Source organism: Nuphar pumila, chromosome 10 (genome assembly GCF_984573655.1).
Source record: "Nuphar pumila chromosome 10, dmNupPumi1.hap1.1, whole genome shotgun sequence".
In the NCBI taxonomy this organism is placed as follows: domain Eukaryota; kingdom Viridiplantae; phylum Streptophyta; class Magnoliopsida; order Nymphaeales; family Nymphaeaceae; genus Nuphar; species Nuphar pumila.
In genome coordinates, this window is record NC_143258.1 from 275,778 (window position 1) to 295,366 (window position 19,589).

Genomic DNA, 19,589 nt, shown 5'->3' on the forward strand with positions numbered 1-19,589 from the left:
CTTTCCGACGAGGTTCAGTCGTTTAGTTTGCAAAATGCGTGCAAAAAAGACGAAAAGAACAGCCTGTTTTGATGGAAGCAATGAAGAAGAGGACAGAAGGCAATGCCATTTTCTCAAAAGCTATTCAGGGTCATACTCTGTCAACTCGAGTTGGATATTGATTAGGTAGACTTTAAAATTTATAATTAAAATAATTAGATAGAGAAAAACGAGGGCGAAATAATTAAGCATCAAAAATAGGGAGAAAGAGAGAGACGACCGAGTACCCCGTTGCCCATCATCATCTCTGGACTCTTGTGTTGTCAATCGATCCTCCGTTCCTTCCTAGGCCGGGACGGACGACGATGATTTCTCGTTGTGGTCATCCTCCTGGTCATTGAATTGAAACCCTACGCCCCGCCTGCTCCCGGCTCCGTCTAATCCCTAGATCTGTTCGATCGGATCCCTCCTTTTTCTCCGTTGGACGAAGGGTGGAGCAGGAGCAGGTGGGGGGCTTGGTTAGGGATGGGGGATTTCAACCTCATACTTGTTGTGATTGCGGTGGTTGTGTGCGTCCTCGTCTTCCTCTTCAACGTGTATCTCCTCGTCTCCTTCCAACACCCCGACGATGTCAACCAGGCCTACTTCCCCAAGATCGTGGTGGTCTTTGGGCTCACGATCGCCGGCATCTCCATCCTCATGCTCCCCGCCGATGTCGCCAACCGCCAAGCTTGTCGCCACGCCATCTATAACGGCGCCTGCAATCTCACCCTCCCCATGAGAGATCTGTGGCTCGCCGTCTACATCATCGATGCCGTCCTCGTCTTCTTCGTCATCCCCTTCGCCATGTTCTATTACGAAGGGGACCAGGACAAGTATGTTCACGAATCGGAGGATCCCATGCGTTCCCTTCCGTTCCTTTCTTCCTCTCCTCAGACGCTCATCATTTCTGCCGATCATTCTTTATTTTATTTTACCTTCATCTTTCATTGGCTGATTGATGCGCTGGTTTCTTGTTTCATAGGAGCGTCGGGAAGAGGATCGTAAGCGCGTTGATGTGGGTCGTGGCTACTGCTATTGTCTGTGGTCTTGTCCTTGGCATTCTTTATGGTCAGTATTCTCCATCCTTTTTATTCCAAATGCATGGCCTTGCGTGTATATGTGCTTGTTTTCTTCCCTAACCCCCTTTTTAGAAAAAAAAAAGTTCTGCGCCCCCTGCAATTTCAGTTTGTAAATCAGGGACCGAATCCGGCAAACCTGCATGCACATTCCGTGTTTCCCTTTCTTCTTCATGTATATTCTTTCCCTCTGTATATGTTTGTTATATTTTATACACATTTTTTGGTCTTCTAAGCACATTGCTAAGATGCATTTGGTGCATAAATAATGCATTTTGGCCGTTACACATGTTGCATCGCTAGAGATCTAGTTCGCTTTGAGTGGATTAAGACTTAGGACATTGCAGAATTTCGTAAGAAATGTGAATGTAGAGATAGGCTGCAATTCCTAGTGGAAAAGCAGGGTTCATGAAGGACGGAAAACTAGACAGACATCAGATATGTAATAGTCTCATGGCCACCATAAAGAGCGCTGGATTAGCTATTGAATTGGCACAGAAGGTAGAGGTGTGGTGTTGATTCTAGTGGATGGAATGTGCGGAGAGGTGGTTGACTGGTAGTTGGGATCTCTGCGTGAAGGAAATCCATTTTTTATACGAAGGCAGGTGCATACGTTTATATAAGTTATGGACGTGAATTAAGTTATATTCTTGATTTCTTTTCATGCGAAACCAATTTCTCCCCACTTGAACTACCGTCACAACTGCATGATTTTCTTCTATTGGTTCACCAGAAGGAAAATTGAACGCTTTTGTTGTTTAATGTGATAATAATATAGTTTTCCTAAATTTTGTTATTCCCAATTTTATCGACTGCTCCTTTATCACCTAATAGTATTGCTATCGCATGATGATGTTTTTCTTAGTTGGAAATGAAACTGATCTTATCATTTTGATGATGATTGTGCAAATCCCCTCTCTCATAAACTTCCATGAAGGTAAGCTAAATTTGTTTCTAATATTGTTCACTTTAGAAAGGATTGTGAAGATTGTTAATGATGTGATTATGTGCACTAGCATTAGAATTCACTGTCAATAGTCATAAGATGGTTAATGATCCGTGGTTGGCATGATTGGTTAAATATACTTATGGCTTAAAAGTTGTTGCCTGAGTGATGGTCTGCCGGCTGTGACTATGCCTGTGCTTTTGGGATACTTGGAAGTTGTTCCTGCATCACTGGGGTCTTTATATTATCTCCGTAGCAGTACTTTCAGCAAAGGGGTAAGTTTGGGTTAAAAGTTATCTGCGATTTTAGTTGATTTTTGCTTGCTTATTATTTATTCTGAAAGATATAGAATGATCAGTATCAGAGTCTGTCCTGGTGGGTGGCTTGTCCAACCGAGAAGAAGACCCTCCTTGAGGAATCAGTGTGGTTGAATATGTCAAACTTCTCCATATCAGCTGGTGGACTTGGGCAGGACCTATGTGGTGGGACTGTGTCATGGTGACTTTTTGGTGATTGTGCCAGGTTTATCTGACTAAAACTAGCTTAGGCAGGTCTAAATTTCAGCTGTGTGTGTGCTAACTAAACCTAGGATAACTGGTGTTCACATTTTGTTTGAGTTGGTTCTGATTTCGAATATGTTTAAGCCAGATCCAAGTTCAACTTGCAATTGAGCTTGCTCACCCTGCTCAATAAGCTTCTTGAATCTGCTTGGATGGAATGAAGACCAGTTTCTATGACACAATTGGATTATGTTGGGTAAAATCCAACTATTGGTTACATCGTTGCAAATTTTTTGCGAGGTTGATAGTATCCTGTAAGGAAGGCCAGAAAAGTGAAGTGATTCTCCTTGAGGAACTGCAGGGAGAAACTTACAAAAATGCCATACACCCTGCTAGCCTACTAGGGTTGGAACCTTCTCCTTCGGCCTGCGCTGCTGCTTCATCAGAAATTTGTTGGAAAGTGTTTGTGACATTTTGTAGGTTAGAGTCTTCCAGTAGTTCAAGGGAAAACTATCTATACATTTCTATATAAGTAACTTTGTGCACCACAATTTTGTATATTTGTTTGTTTTCTTTCTCCCTTGCTTGCAATTTGTTTTTCTGCGCTTTGGCCACAAGAAGCTGCAGGGAGTGGTCATGAGCTTAGTTTAATGGTAAATAGTTAAAGGACCTGCATCTTCATAACATCTGATGAGTTATAGTTACTGTTTGGTCTGGCGAACAGAAGGCCATCCAATTGCGAACTGCACTAAAATAATTTTTTTCTCAACCTTTAATGAATTGTCAGAACATAATCCTGCAGTGGTGGAGAAGGCCAGAATGCAAAGCATGGTGTTAAGAACAATTTCAAGGGTTAGGATTGTTGTCTTGCATCCATGGGAAATTTTGACCTGTGAAGGGAAGAGGTGTGGAACACTTTTCTAAGCATGCAAATTAATCAAAATTGAACATTTTTTCAAGGGAAAATGATTTTCTTGCTTAGAGACTGAAAAGGTATTCCTTATATATATGGGAAAATATTTGCTACTAATGAAGGTAAGGAACTAATGAGCTAGAAATCATATGAGCAAGTTATATCAACTCAATCAAACCACATAGATGTGTTTAGCATGGATTGTTTGCTAATGATCAAGCCTTGGATCTTGCATTTCTGATGTAAAAACATGATCTTTTGAGTTATGAAATTTTGGCACATTTGTGGGCCATTGATTTTTGAACCCCTTTAAAAACCTAATTATGTGTCATAATCACATGATTCAAAACAAGTTTCCTACCAAACAAACCATGTTGGTCACATCTGTAAGTTTTGATCTAGAAAAAAAAGAATTTTTTTGAATAAAAGAGTAATTTCTACTCATTAGTTCCTTACCTTCATTAGTAGCCAATATTTCTCATATCTCTCTCTCTCTCTCTATATATATATATATATTGATGGGTGAGCCCGATCCAAATCCAAAGGTCCACGTTATGCAAACAGGTCCAAGCCAAGCTGATCTGGATCCGGTACCCGAGCTCCATTTGATGCAAGCCACCTCAGCCACATGGGACCCATGCCAAGGAGATTCTACATCAGCCATGAGTCACCTCAGCCAACAGTCACATCAATCATGTGGGTCCCTTCATTTAATGAATGCAAGTGGGCCCACCTTGGGCGTCCCCTTTAGAAGCCTCCATGGAAGATGTGTGGGACCCACCCAGTTGGTGCCACCCAAGGGCCATCCAGCTCCCTCATGGAAGTCGTATAGACCCTTGGACTCCCTCCTTAATGAGCCTTGGAAGCCCAAGTGGCTCTTGTGAGTTGGACCCTCATAAGTGACCTGGGGAGGTATTACCTAAATAAGGAATTAGGTTTTACCTAAGTAGGTGTTATTGTTTAATTGTGTTTGGATATTTGCAAAGCTTTTATGAGAGCTCCCTTGGCCTATAAAACGGGCTCATTTTGGTTGTTGCAGATATGAAAATTGGAATTAGACCTTTCTCTAAAAAAATGTCTCACTCTCTTCTCTCTTCTCTCCTCTCCTCTCTCTAGTTAACGTTCCCCTCCCTCTTGTGGACGTCTCTCTCTCTCTTTTTCTTATCCTTGTGAGTCCCTGCTCTCTGACTCATTCACCCTTCTCTAAGGGCTCTTTTCTTTGTCAGCATGAAATGTTTCAGACCTTACTTGGGTCTGGAATTGCCTAAGTACTAAGTAGAACCACTTCTACTTGGTGTTCGTGTGGACTGCATCAACAATGTGGAGGACTCGACCCAACCTAGTCTTGTACGAAGAACCTTGGCCAACCCCGGATGTACTAAACCTTTTCCCAACCTTAAGACACTCCCCCTAAAACATGTAAGTCATTGAAACCCTTTCCCTAAGCCTTAACCTCTCCTAAATCCAAATATGTCCAGAATATGTTTGCTGACAAAGATGAATTTTTGTCACATTTGCAGAAGTTGCCTAGCCCAAACTGTTAATCTCTATATCAGGCCCTTCAAAAATCAGGATTTTATTATATCTCTGTACGAAGATATTGATTTTACAATTCGGGTCTGTTTTACCCAAACCCAGTCCAGGCTTCATAAAATTCAATCCTGACCTGTAACTTCGTTCATTTCTTAAGATGTCTAGAATCATCCCCTAATTTTTGGGAATTTTCTGTCACACCATTTGGGCGTACCAGATTTTTTATCAAAACCTATCAAAACAAGCATACCCTATTACTCGAATTGACCTTTTTGACTTGACCTTGAACCTAACCTAGCCTACCTAAACTCATAAACCTAACCCAAGCTCACTGGAACACATCGTATATATTTATGGAGAGAGAAGGTGGTAGGACACATCTGTACCATCGGATTTAAGGAAAACATGGAAAAAACCCTTCAAACGCCCAATTAGTTGGGGTTAGCTAGAAAAGTTGTTAATAAACCACCTCCTTATATATATATATGTCATAGGGATTCGGCTAACCAGGTGTCGCACCCGCGTCGACGCGACGCGGGTGCGCGTGAGGGTGCGGCACCTGGTACGGTCAATCCGATATGTAAAAAAAAAAAGAAAACCCCATCGAGGGAGGCTCACCTGAAGAAGAAGAAGACAATGAGGAAAGAGAGAGGCGAGAGGGAGCTCACCTGAAAGGCTGAAAGGGGACCAGAGGTCACATCGCTGGCACAGGAAGGACCGGCGTCGGGTGGCCGGAAATCCAAGGTTCGCCAGACGTGGGGCTCGTCGGCGTCAGGTGGCCGGAAAACGAACGGGAGAGAGGGAGCCTGCGGCGGGGGGAGAAGGCGAGCGAGGAGAGAGAGTGAGTAGTGTGGGGAGGGTTTCTCGAATAGAAACCCTACCTTGCGTGCTTATTTAAAGCACGCAGTGTATGTTTTATCGGATTTGGATCCGGGTCGGATCTGAATCCGACCCGGGTCCATTTTTTGCGGCACCCCGCACCCATGTTTTTTTAAAGTGTCGCATCCCTGCACCTGCACCCGCACCCATGTGACATAGTATATATATATATATAGAGAGAGAGAGAGTATGCTGGTTTTGTATCATGATACCACATAAGGTGGTAAACACTCTTGTTTGTATGGATCTAGCCACAAAATGATATATATATATATATATATATATATATATATATATATATATATATATATATATATATATATATATATATATATATATAGTGGTTCTGTACCATGATACCATACAATGGTACACACTCTGGTTTGCATAGATGTAGCCACCAAATGGTAAAGCTAACCGTACAAATGTGTTTAGCATGGTTTATTTACTATGTTAGAAGGTTTTGTCATCTCTAACTAATATATCATAAGATCCAATTTTTGAGTAGGTGAAAATCAACAACTCACAATTCATGTAAATAAGAGTGGTCTAAAAATGGTATAAAACCAAGGTTGCCAGACTAGAAAGCGGAAGCAGAAAACGATATGTGAAGCGAAAGCGAGAAGAGAGGCATTTTAAAATTTACAGGAAGTGATAAGCGATATCATTTTGAAAGTGAAACATGAATAAAAAAAGAAGAAATATGGGAACTTAATAGGAATCGAACAAGAAACAAAAAAACTAAAATAAAAATGACTTATATTTCATGATTTTTTAGTGTAAGAACTAAATTTTTATTAAAAACTAACAATGATGGTTACCAATTTAAAGAAAGCATATAAGAAGTGAGTGAAAGCATGAGAGGAAGCACATAAAAATCATGAAAAGAAATGTGAGAAAAGCATGGATGATGCATGTGAGAAGCATAAGAGAAGCGTGGGAGAATCGAGATTCCCATAAGGTTTCGGAAGCGAGGAGTATCCGAAGCGAGTTTCTGTGAAGCGTGCTTCCCACCTACCTAAGAAGCTTCCGGTAACTGTATAAAACATCATATTTCAGTCAACTTTAACACGATAATAGTAAATAGAACATGTTAAACATGATCCAAAAGGTTAGGTTTTGCATTTGGAGTTTAGATATATGTTAATCAAGTGTCTACCACCATAAGTTATGGTGGTACGGTACCATCATAGAAGCACCATATATATATATATATATATATATATATATATATATATATATATATATATATGAGAGAGAGAGAGAGAGAGAGAATATGGTGCTTTTGTGCCATGATACCACATACACATGCTATTGTTTGTATGGATCTAGCCACCAAATGTTACATCTAAACATACAGTGCAGATGTGTTTAGTATAGTTTATTTACTATGTAAGGAGGTTTTGTCATGTCCAATATACCACAAGATTTGATTTACGAGGCGGTAAAAAATCAAAGACTCACAATTGACGAAGATAAAGGTGGTTTAAAAATTGTATAAAACACCATGAAAGATTCAACTTTGACACATGAAAATAGTAAATAGAACATACTAAACATGAACCAAAAGTTAGTTTTTTGTTTTTGGAGATTACATGAAAATCAAGGGTGTACCATAAGTTATGGTCTGCCACATGGATACTCCAATTTTACTCCGTGTATCCATGTGACAGGTTATGTTGGTTCAGTACCACACACACACACACACACACACACACACACACACACACATATATATATATATATGATAGTTTTAAAACCCAGTGGCTCGTGACTCACCAGGTCAACTCGGTGACTCGGCTGAGTCATGGTGACTTTATATTTTCCATAAAATATTTATTTAATATGTTTGTATATATTGTATTTCTAATTGTTACATAAAAGTATATATGTTACACTATTAATATATGCGAATATATCATTTTATATATAATATACATAATATGCATACATATTACATAATATGCATACATATTATATATATACATAGTCACCTATATCATTAAAGATAATTTCTCAGTGAGAGTTTTTCTCGGAGATATTTTCAAAGTCATTTTTCTCGGGAAAATATAGGAAGCTATGGATAATAAAAAATAAGAATAATAGTTTTTATAGTATTTTTCTTTCAAAAATATAAAGAAACAATTATAAATGGTTTTGAAATATAAAAGAAACAAAAAAAATACTTGAAATATATAAAAAAGGACATTTTTTTGAAATCTCGGGAAAATCAAGAGAAAGTAATTTCACAATATTTTAGGTTCTGGTGCTATTTTGAGAATCTCGGGAAAATATCGACTGACCTTGAAATATTGATAATATTGTGATATTTTCAAAATATCGGCGATATCGGTAACTATGCATATATATAAAAAATACATCATATGTGTATGACTCGGCTGAGTCATTTTGTGACTCGGCCGAGTTTTGTTAAGTTCCAGGTCATTCAATAATTTGACCCAGTAGCCTAGTCACCAAGTTAACTCGGCGAGTTTTTAAACACTATAAATGCGTGTGTGTGTCGATTAACTATACATATTTTAAGTAGTTCTATTTTTAATTATTTACTGTTGATTAAGATGGTCACCTAAGTCATCTACATGCTACTTCAATATTTCAACTTATCTGTTAGATATTGCCTCTAATAAGTTGTCTTCGATAGCCGTTTCAGGGAGATCCTGTATGGGGGCCTACTCTTGGTAATTCCCTTTATTCCTGATGTGATTAGTCCTCAAAATGTAAATGTCAGTGGCAGTGGTGGTAGAAAATAAAGGTTTTTATAATATTTGCTATTTTATGACACAAGATTTATGCTTTCATATTTTTATCAAGGCATTTGAAATTCATTTGGTTAAAACTGTACCAAGTTGCAGTTCTATTCACATAATTGTTCTGTGCTTCCAAGTCTTCTATGTAACTTGATTGCTGGTTCTTGTAAGCTCTCTCACCTTGTATTCTGATTGCCTATGTTTTATGATTTCAGGACTTATTGGCAAGGTTGACTTCTCTGTGAGGCATCTGTCTTCAAGCACAATCTCGTTTCCCACGAGTTGGACTGATTTTACTAAATCTCAACCATGCATTGGCACATCAACTAACGTCCACCAGGTTCTTGATTTTCTATACTATGCAGTTATGATAATTGATGGTTATTCAAAAAATCATTGACATTGCATCTCTAATTGAGATCAACTAGTGATCAGATTCTGAGGTTGTTTTCTCCAGAAAGCATACTTTTAAGACCTCCTTCTGTTGGTTATCCTTTTATTTTCCAGTGTGCTGCCTATTCTGCAAGTCCTTCCTCAGAAACAACTTGGACAATGCGCACTACGTTCCCAGAATATGTTGTGGCTCTTGCAACCATCATTGGATCAGTTCTCTTCTCTGTATGTTCCTGTCTGCCTTGAATTATCCATTTGAGCTTGCTAGTATTTAGAGTAATGATTGTGATTGGGATATCCTATATCACGTGGATATGACTGTAAATATAGGGTTATGGCCATTGTTATGATGGTTCCCAACAGAAGAGGATATGGAGTCGGAACCAAAACAGAGCATTCGCGTGACATAGGAGAGCTATTAATGGTTTCAAATGTTCCTGAAATAGTTGTTATCAGGAAGTGCCATGACTATGTCACATGGATATGGCTGTAAATATAGGGGTTATGGCCATTGTTATGAAGTTTCCCAACAGAAAAGGATATGGAGTCGGAGCCAAAACAGAGCATCCGCGTGACATATGAGAGCTATTGATAGTTTCATTTTGATTGTGAAATGTTCCTGAAATAGTTGTTATCAGGAAGTGTCATGACTTATTTTTTAATTTATTTTTAACTGAATTCTATCTGATCATATGGGAGATTTGGTTTTTAAAAGTTTGTTCCTGTTGATGGATGAAACATCTGTGCTAAGTTGAAACACTTAAAAAAGTTTATTGTGACTATGTATGGTCCTTCAGAAGACTAATCTTTGTAATTTAATTATGAGCCAAACTTGTGATCTACATGTAGCATCTTTTCTCTGCTCTTTTTATGTACATAGTTGAAGTGGGGCTCTCATACATTTTAAGCTTCTATCTTCTAAATTCTTAATGTTGTGGATATCCAGGTAAGGAATTGACAAATTTTGTCACTGTTTCTGTAACACAGTGATATGGCATTTTGCCAGCTTGTCCAAGCAACCCAATAAGGTTTGGTACACTGTACAAACTATAAATCCAAGCGGCGTTTTTAAAATTAATGGAAGAAAACACAGAAAGTTCGAGAAAAGTGCCTGTGCATCTTTTTGTTTTGCATCCAGTGGCTTGTGTTAAAGATGCATGTGGAGGTCAAAGAAATTGTTGCCTGTAGGTAACTATGCTTGGTGCATAGATGTTGATGATATCAGTGTATAGTTTAAATTATTGTAATTCTTTTATAGTGTGTTATGCGTAGGAACTGAAAATGTACATTAAGCATTTATATTTTATGATGCAGATAGTAATTGTCCTTAGGTGATTTCTATTTCTTGATCTTTCACCTCGTATTCTCTTTCATTGGTTTTTTTTGGTATGCTAGCTCTCTGGAAGTTAGCTGGCCAGAGTCGCTAGCATCTGGTTGAAAGAAGGATAAAAGGAAATATTAATGTGCTATATTTATTAAGAGATATGGATGACTTAGTTTTCTGATGTGCCTAAGCAAGTTGGTGAAGTAACGTGTATTTTGTCTTTCCTTATTGAGTGTTTGGAGATGATGGATGGTTAATGTTATTTAGGGATGTTATACTTTTTATTATTTTTGCACGAATTTGCTTTCTCTGTCTTTGTTTCGGAATTTCATATTTGTAGTTCCTATTTCAAGCGAGCAATGTTTTAATTTCTGGTTGCATGATTTGGTTCTAGTTCCTTGTTATTGTAGATATATTGCTTTCTTACAACTGCTGTCATATGTTCTCTTTTAGATATTTGGAGGTGTTGGGATTGCTTGTTTGCCCTTGGGTCTCATATTTTCCTTTATTCGACGTCCGAAAGCTGTCATCACTCGCTCACAATATATCAAGGTGCTTTGATGGTTGAGAATAGTTTTATTCTGGAATCTTTGTTTTAAATACATACTCCATTACAAGTTCAATTATGTGGTCCCTTATGTAGGAGGCAACAGAAATAGGGAAAAAAGCAAGGGAGTTGAAAAAAGCAGCAGATGCACTTCATCAGGAAGAAAGAAGTGGTTCCAAGGGAAGGAAATGGCGGAAAAATGTGAAGACAGTTGAAAAGGTGCTCTCAATTGGAAACATTTCATTTCACAAAATGGAAATAGAATCTTCCCATTTAAAGTCGATATTTTTTTTGCACCATCTTACTACATGATGTTTTCAATAGCTTGCTTATGTTGATAATAGTAGAATCCTCTGTACTTTGTTGATGTATAATGTGGTTCTGTCTTATTTTTAAATGTTTATGTGTATTCCTGCTAGTTTATATTGGTGTGGTGCATACTATGTTTCCTTCCATTTTTTACTGTTTGATTTAATTTCACATCAGGGATTTTATAATTTCTAAAAGTTGTAGAAAATGAAACTGGAGTGGCAAGGAGCCATCTTAAAGAAGGAAAAGTAGAGTGACAAGGAGCCATCTTAAAGAAGGAAAAAGTGCATTGAGGAATTATACTTTGCAGTACATTTGATTGTCCAACTATGGGCATTTGGTTTGGCCCACCTAAGATCCATGGTTCGTGCAAAAGTGGATGAGCCCCAGGTTTGAGATTGTTATTTGGCCGCCAAGTCCATTGCCCCCAATTCTGACTTCAAATCCAGACTTGAGGTCTTTGGGTTTAATATTTTAATCTCTGCCTAAGTGCGATGACTCCCCTATTGGGTATGCCTCATTGTGTTCAGTGCAGACATGTGTGTGTATTTGGGTGGTTCTGTGCAAGTGTTTGCATGTGTTGAAAGCCCCAAGGCTTGCCTCATCTAGATGCATAGGTGTTTCAATGAGTTTAAACCAGAATGAAACCTTGGCAGCCAAAATCTTTTTCCTTTATGTTCGTTTTGCATTTTGTTAATTCAGTTACCTCTACATCAAATCATAACTCATAAGGCATTATCCTTTAGGATTGAGATTTTGCAGCCCCAAGTAAATGAAGCTTGTGCATTTGTGGGATAAAAACTTCCAACCATTTGACATTAAGCCTGTAAAGAGGAAATCCTCAAAACTTGTTCAATTTACTTGAATTCATCATGATTAGTTAGTTATTATTTCATTTGATTACCTCTAGCCCTCTGTTTGGAGCTCATCGTCTTATGTGTAAGCAATAATACAATACAACTGTATTTCTTGTATTGATGTTTGTTTGCTTGATTACGTTATAGTTCAAAATTTCCTTTTTGTCATTCTTATTGTTGGTTGTCTTTTGTTTATATATATATATATATATATTTGTTCCTATTGAAGGCACATAATTATATGGAACTATTGAGCTGGAAATCATGGGTTCAAGCTTTACCTACTCAATCTGACCACATAGATCTGTTCAGGATGGTTTGTTTGCTAAGGATCAAACCTTGGATCATGTTATTTCGATCTAAAAACGATTTTTTGAGTCATGAAATTTTAGTGCATTGTGGACCGTTAATTTTTGAAGCCCTTCAAAAATATGCTTATGTGTCAATCATATGATTCAAAGCTCATTTCCCACTAAACAAAACTTGTAGATCACATCCATATGATTTAATCTACAAAAAAAATCTAAAATCTATGATTTTCAGCTCAATAGTTCCATATAATTCTGTGCCTTTAATAGCACCAAATATTAACCCATATATATATATATATATATATATATATATATATATATATATATGAACCACCACAACTTAAGGTGGTACCACTGGTTTACATAGATCTAATCACCAAAATCCAAAACTAAACTTTGGATCGTGTAGCATGATCTATTTACTATTTTCATGTGTTAAACTTGACTCCAATATGATGTTTTGGGAATTTTGTAACCATTCTCATGAATCTTGAGCAGTTGATTTTTTACTAGCTTGAAAATTCAAACTTATGATATTTGGAAGATGATTAAACTTGCTAACATGATAAGTAACATGCTAAACATATATGTCATATATGTCATATATGTTTAGACTTTAGATCCAATATTTGGTGGTTAGACCCACACAAACAAAAGTGTTAAAATACATTGTTTATATGTACATGTATGTATATATATACCTGATATACGTATATTTATACATATACATATATCAAGGGTATTTTGGTCTTTTTATGTATTGTAATATATACAGTCCAATAGGGACTGTACAGTCTTTTTTGTTTTTTTATTTTTCTATTTATTTTAGTATGTAAATCAGTGTTGATTGATTGGACTGCTCCCAATGGTCATAATTCTGACTGTGACTGCCTCCCTTTTCTCCTTTTCGAACTACATGTATTGCTCTATAAGTAGAGCCTCTTGTAAATGTAGAGATATTCTTTTCTAAGCATATTTGTTGAGAATACAAAGATCATTATTTTTACATTGTGTTCTATTGAAGTTTGTGGTTTAGATATCTCTTTTATGAGATTGTAATCAGTCCTTTAGAGACCATATTGTATTTGTGCACGTGTATAGCCATTTGTTGGCATATTGTGATTGTGCCTATGTCACATGGGTGTGGGTGCGACATGGGTGCAACGCAATTTCAAAAAATTCGGACACGGGGACTCTGCTATATATATATTAAAAAATATATATTTTAAATATATATAATTATGTATATAACAATAAATTAACACATAAAGATTGTAAATTTTAAAACAAAAATAAAAAAGTAATTCTTAACAACACAAACTTACCAAAATATAACACATAAGGAAGCTTGTGAGTGTGATAAACAACAAAACTTATCATAAATTTGCCTCATGGTCTGAATTAGAGGGAAACATGATCGAGGTAGTCCATGTTGAGAGTATGCAAATTATGTTCTCTCTCCAAGTCAAAATCTTCTTGATTTACATCTTAATTCTTAGATGGTCCACAACTGCATCAAAAAATGACTATATTAGTATCTAACTTCAAACTTTGAATACAAATATTTAAATATGAACTTTGAATACAAAGAAAAAAAGTACCTATACTCTTCTTTGGTGCATCGAGAAATTAATTGTAGATTAGAGTGAACATAAACCAAATCCTATGCTCTTTTACTAGTGAGTTTGTTTCTTTTAATGTTGTGAATTTGAGCATATGTACTCCAATTTCTTTCACAACAAGATGATGTAGCAGGTTGGGATAACAACTTTATTGCAAGACGTTGCAGATTTGGTGTCTCTGATCCATATGCTGCCCACCAATTAAGTGGATCTTCCTCGTCTCTTGCCACGAGTGTTGCTAAAGAATCAAATCTCCCAGTAAAAAACTTGTCAAACGCACTATTTACAACCTTAAACATGTGAGCAGTGTTGTGAAAAGCGTTGAGGCGTAGCGAGGCGCTCCACCAAAATTTGAGGCGTAAGCCTCGAGGCGTAAAGCGTAAGCCTCAAAAAAAAAATTTTGAACTTAAAAAAGACTAAAAAATATCTAAAATTATGAATAAAAAAAATTTAAATGTGTTGGGATCCAGTAATAGATCCAAAATTGTGAAACATCATAACAAGGACTTGGATCCTGTCAATGAACCCTATCCGGGTTTATATGAATATATATAGCCAGATCTCTTAAGATACCCGAACCGCTCAAAAAACCTTTAATGTCATAAAACCATATCCATTTGATAGATCCAATCTCTAAAACAGGTTGGATCCAAGCTAGGTCCATATTGATAAGAACTATGGGTCTAGAATTGGATATGGACTCATTGTCAAGACATGCAAAGACCTAACTGTAAATGATATATATATATATATATATAGTGTAGGTGTGGTTTTGGATTTGGATACAAATCCAAATCCAAATCCAAATCCAAATCCAAATCCATTTTAAAAATCTATCTCTACGTTATATTGCATTGGATTGAGATTGGATTGGATCCAATTCCAATTCAATGCAATTGTGTTGTATTTAGAATTTGGCTGGGTCCGTTTGGACCCAAACCCAAAGCTATTCAATGTGAGACTCATTTTTGGCTGGGTCCGTTGTATTTAGAATTTGGCTGGATCTTGGATCCAACATGACCAATCCAATCTGAAATAACAACACAATTGCATTAACTGATTGAGTTGGGTCCAAATGGGCCCAACCCAATCCAACCTCATTAACCGATTTCCCCTCTCTTAAGATGGTTTGGATCAAGGTTCGACCCACTTAAATTCAACCCAGATCCAAACACTTTAACCGACCCTCTTAAAACAAATGGGCCCAACCCAATCCTCTCTCTCGTTCACTCCTCTCTATGTTTACTCCCACGCTCCCTCTCTTTGCTCTGCCTACTCCACTACCACCACCAAGAAAGTCGTCGCCGCCGCCCACTGCGCAGGTGAGTGCCCTCCTCCCCTTTTTCTTCTTCTTCTTCTACTTTTCTTTTTTTTGCCGCTGGCAACAACTGCAGCAACCCTATTGCTGCTGCCACAAGCCAGGCGGAAGGGATTGGCTAAATGCCCCCTTGTTGGGTGAGCTTACGCAGACTGTTTGCCTCACAGAGAAACGAGCAGAGAATGAGGGCCCTCGATATATTAACCTTAATTTTCAGTCAAATGGGTCCTTTGACCCCCATTTGACCAAAAATTTGAGGCGTCTACGCCTCACTTTGAGGCGCGCCTCGCCCTGAGGCGTACGCCTTAGGGTATTTACGCTTTTATGCTGCGCCTTAAGGCACAAAGGCCCTCGCCTTGAGGCGAGGCGCGCTTTTTGCGCCTTGAGGCGCGTTTTTAATAACACTGCATGTGAGGATCATTAAAAAGTCTTCCCAAACATATCCATTTTTTGTGCATAGTATTTTGGATTGAGAGAGTGTGCCATGCAATGCAATGCAATGCAATGCAAAGGTGTATTGCTTTTATCCCATATTCTCACTAAAACTGAATGTACATGATTGTAAAATTCTGAATCAAGTGTAATATCTTTCTTCTCATGTTTAAAAATGATACTTTGAACTTTTTCAATCATATTGTCCCACATTTCATAAATTCTATGAAGCATGGGTACATCTCTGTCAACATCTTTCAACATTTCTCAAATATGCTATGTAAATTCAACAAAATATGTAATTTTATCCTACAAAAAATCATTACCGATGCATTTTTTGATAGCTTGAGCGTTGATATCATCTTCGGTACGATAAAAATCCCAATCTTGATTAGCCACCATCATCATCAATGCATTCTTGAGTTGCTTAATTCTTTTCATCATAACAATGAGAGAAACAAAACGAGTTTCAGCAACTTTCAGTAACTTGAGATCAGAATGCCTATTAAATATAGAAAGGGCATGATGATGGTTTACAACAAAATTTCTAATATTTCGAACATCATGCTCTATTTCCTCAATCCATAAACATATTTCACTTGCATGTGCATCATCTTTTGATGAATTGCATATACTCTTAAGTGCCAAATTTAAACTGTGTGTTGCACAAGGAGTCCAAAAAATATGTGAATATGTATCTTCACTTGCCAAATTCACTGCAAACTGGAGCATTGTCAGTAATGATTTGCACCACACTTTCTTCACCCACTTATTTTATCACTTCGACAAATAATCTCTTTAAATATTCAATATCTTTATACTCTCCGGATACGTCAACAGTCTTCAAAAAGATTAGCCCATTAAGTGAGTAAGCAATGAAGTTTATCAGTGGTCGCTTTTGTATATCAGTCCATCCATCAAAAACAATAGACACTCCATGTCGTTTTCATGCAAATTTTTTGGTCTCTAACAAGTCTTTAATTCTATTTTTTTCCTTTGCAAGAATGAATGTTCTTAGTTTTTTTTAACTAGGAGGCACATAACCACTCAAATACAATTAGCCAAAGATGTAATAATATCTTTCCAGTATAGACTTCTAGCTACATTAAAAGGAATTGAGCTTGAGTAAAAGAATCGACCAATCTTTTTATCAATTTCTGCTTTTGCCATGTTTTTGAATGACACTTGTATTGTTTTATGGCTTTCCATCTTTCTTTTCTTCAAAAGCTCTTCTTGTACATCACTAGCAATAGGAAAAGACAGATTAATCGAATCGCTTCTCATCTCTGCAATTTTCTTCTTTTCAGCTTTCTCGTTCTTTTTTTAATTGCTTTAACAAGTCTTTGTCAACCTTAGAACATGCCCTAATTCCTTGACCACGAATATGCAAAAGATGTGCTTTCACACGCGTATAAGAATCCGTGAAAACAATCTTTACATAAATTACAATGAAACTGCACATTCCCACCACCACCACCACTAGCTTTTATTCCTTTTGTCACAAGCCTCCAAAGTGGTTGAGAAACTTCTAATTCAGGGTTAGAACTTGAACCAAATGTATTGACACTACCTCTAGAACTCGCCATTATATCTGAAAAGTGAAAACTGAAAAGAAATTAAGTAAATAAAATAAAGTTAATAAATACTTTAAAATAATAGTAATAGGAGCTCCAGGTTCGTTCCCTCTATGCAAACCAGACCCTCCTCTGTGAGGGGATGATGCAGAGAGGGGGTTCGTTCCCTCTCTGCAAACCAAGTTTGAGACAAGGGGCCGACCCCCTGTCTGACGCAAAAAGGAGGGGCAGGGTAAGCCCCTACCGAATCTTATCAGTGGCAGGGGCTTCGCCCTTGCCAAAAAGCCAAAGGCAGCAGGGGCAATGCCCCTGCCTGGCGAAGAAGACGGGAAGGCAAGGGGCGAAGGCCCTTGCTGTAAAAGTAGAGGCAGCAAGGGCTTCGCCCCTTCCTGTCCTACAAAAAGGAGGGTCGGCAGGCCTTGCTTGCCGGCAGTGAAGGAGAGGACGATGAGGGAAGGAGTGGGGGAAGGAGGGGGCTCGACTGACAGGCCGAGCCTAGCCTTGCCCGCTGGACAGAAGGGAAACGAGGAGGGGTCGAGTCCCTCCTCTGTGAATCGGAGGCATAGGGAGCAGCCAAGCCCCTCTTCTGCGAGCATAGGGTGCAGGGAGGGGGGGGGGCTGCTGGAAAATAAGAATGAGGCAGGGGCGGAGGGTGCCATACTTTATTTTCTGGTAGGAGCTTTGTCCCCTGCCGGAAAAAAATGAGGCAGGGGTAAGAAGGAGTGGGGGAAGGAAGGGGCTCGGCTGACAGGTCGAGCCTAGCCTTGCCAGCAGGACAAAAGGGAAACGAGGAGGGGCCGAGCCCCTCTTCTGCGAGCAGAGGTTGCAGGGAAGGGGGGGGGGGCTGCCGGAAAATAAGAACAAGGCAAGGGCGGAGCACCCTGCCTCGTTCTTTTTTTTTTCGGCAGGGGCTCCGCCACCTGCCAGAAAATAAGGAGGAAGGGGGAGCCCCCTGCCGGACGAAGAGGAGAGAGTGGAAATGAGGGGCATACCTGTTGACGGAGGAAAGGGGAAGACAGTGGTTGGCGTCGCTTGAGGCTACCGTCGCTGGAGTTTGGATCATCGGCGTGAGTGTAAGAGAAAGTTGCAGGGGCTGGGGGGCAAAATCGACTGGGTAAGCCCCTCCCCCTGTCGTAAACCCCTTTTAGGGTTCGGCCCGACGATGCAGATGAAGTTTGGATCTGGACCCGACCTAGATCCAAAATGTATTTCAAAACGGACATTTTTGGACTCGGTCAACATTGATCGAGTCCAAAACAAGGACGGACTCGGCCTCGGTGCGTTGACCGAGTCCGGCCCTTGTCCGAAGCCGCACTCATGTTGGGGCGTGTCGACGCAGGTGCGTCACCTCCCTAGCCGAGTCCGTGTGACTTAGGATTGTGCACATCTTGATTCATTTCAAAAAGTTTGTACCATTGTATGATATCATGGTCCATAACCACAATAGGTTTTATCAATATATATTTGCTAAAATGTTTGTATGTAAAATCTAGTTGAGAAATCATGGTTTCCAGTGTTTTTTTTTTACTCAATCTAACACTGTATATATGTTGAACATGACTGAGGTGTTAGGAGTTGACCCTTGGATTGTGTTTTCAAGGAAAAAAAACACGATCCAATCAGTTGAGAAATTTGAATGTTTTTTTTATTTATATTTACACAGAGAAACCACCCAGGATCAAAGACCTAGCCGCACTGGCTTTGCCTGCCGTACTTACGGTCGCTGTCCTGGCAGCGTAAAACTCCATGGGCTTTACCCCTTGCACCCAGGGAGTCACCATGCTTCAAAAATTTGAATTCTTTTACAGCCATTATTTTTTAATCACCAGAAAAACTTCTCTCACAACCGAATCCAGCCACCCAAGCGCTGATATCTACTAAACAAACCATGTAGATCACATTTGCATTTATCAAATAGGTTGTACAACTACAAAATACATATTTAATGTGTGTGTGTGAGAGAGAGAGAGATCATAACAAATCTCCTCTTGTTAAATTATGTCCTAATTTTTTTTTTTGGTATTGTCCCTTGCATCTGATAGAAGAATGTGTAATCAAAAGATTTTTAATTGTTTTATCTGTAGTCTTATTTGGAATTTGTTGTCTTGAAATTTGCTTGTTCTGATTAGCTCCCCCAAGCCCCTACTTTTTTGACACTGCTGTGTACTTTTAAGGGTTTTGTCTGCCTTGTTTTTTCCAGGGAGAATCAAAATGAAAGGCATCTTGTGCTTGCATATTACAGAATTTACCTGTTATGCAGTTCTAT

General features: G+C 38.5%; 1 protein-coding gene across 1 annotated transcript in view; it reads left to right on the top strand.

The window, feature by feature from the left end:
• The first annotated feature begins 212 nt into the window (after positions 1-212).
• Positions 213-19,589, top strand: part of LOC149823131 (LIMR family protein At5g01460-like) — a 37,490-nt gene continuing 18,113 nt past the window's right edge. Inside the window, exons 1-6 of the mRNA XM_090018665.1 lie at positions 213-854; positions 1,004-1,089; positions 8,852-8,976; positions 9,144-9,254; positions 10,807-10,905; positions 10,997-11,119. Coding sequence (XP_089874791.1) covers positions 505-854; positions 1,004-1,089; positions 8,852-8,976; positions 9,144-9,254; positions 10,807-10,905; positions 10,997-11,119 — 894 coding nt within the window. The 5' untranslated portion in view covers positions 213-504. The remainder of the gene's footprint in view (positions 855-1,003; positions 1,090-8,851; positions 8,977-9,143; positions 9,255-10,806; positions 10,906-10,996; positions 11,120-19,589) is intronic.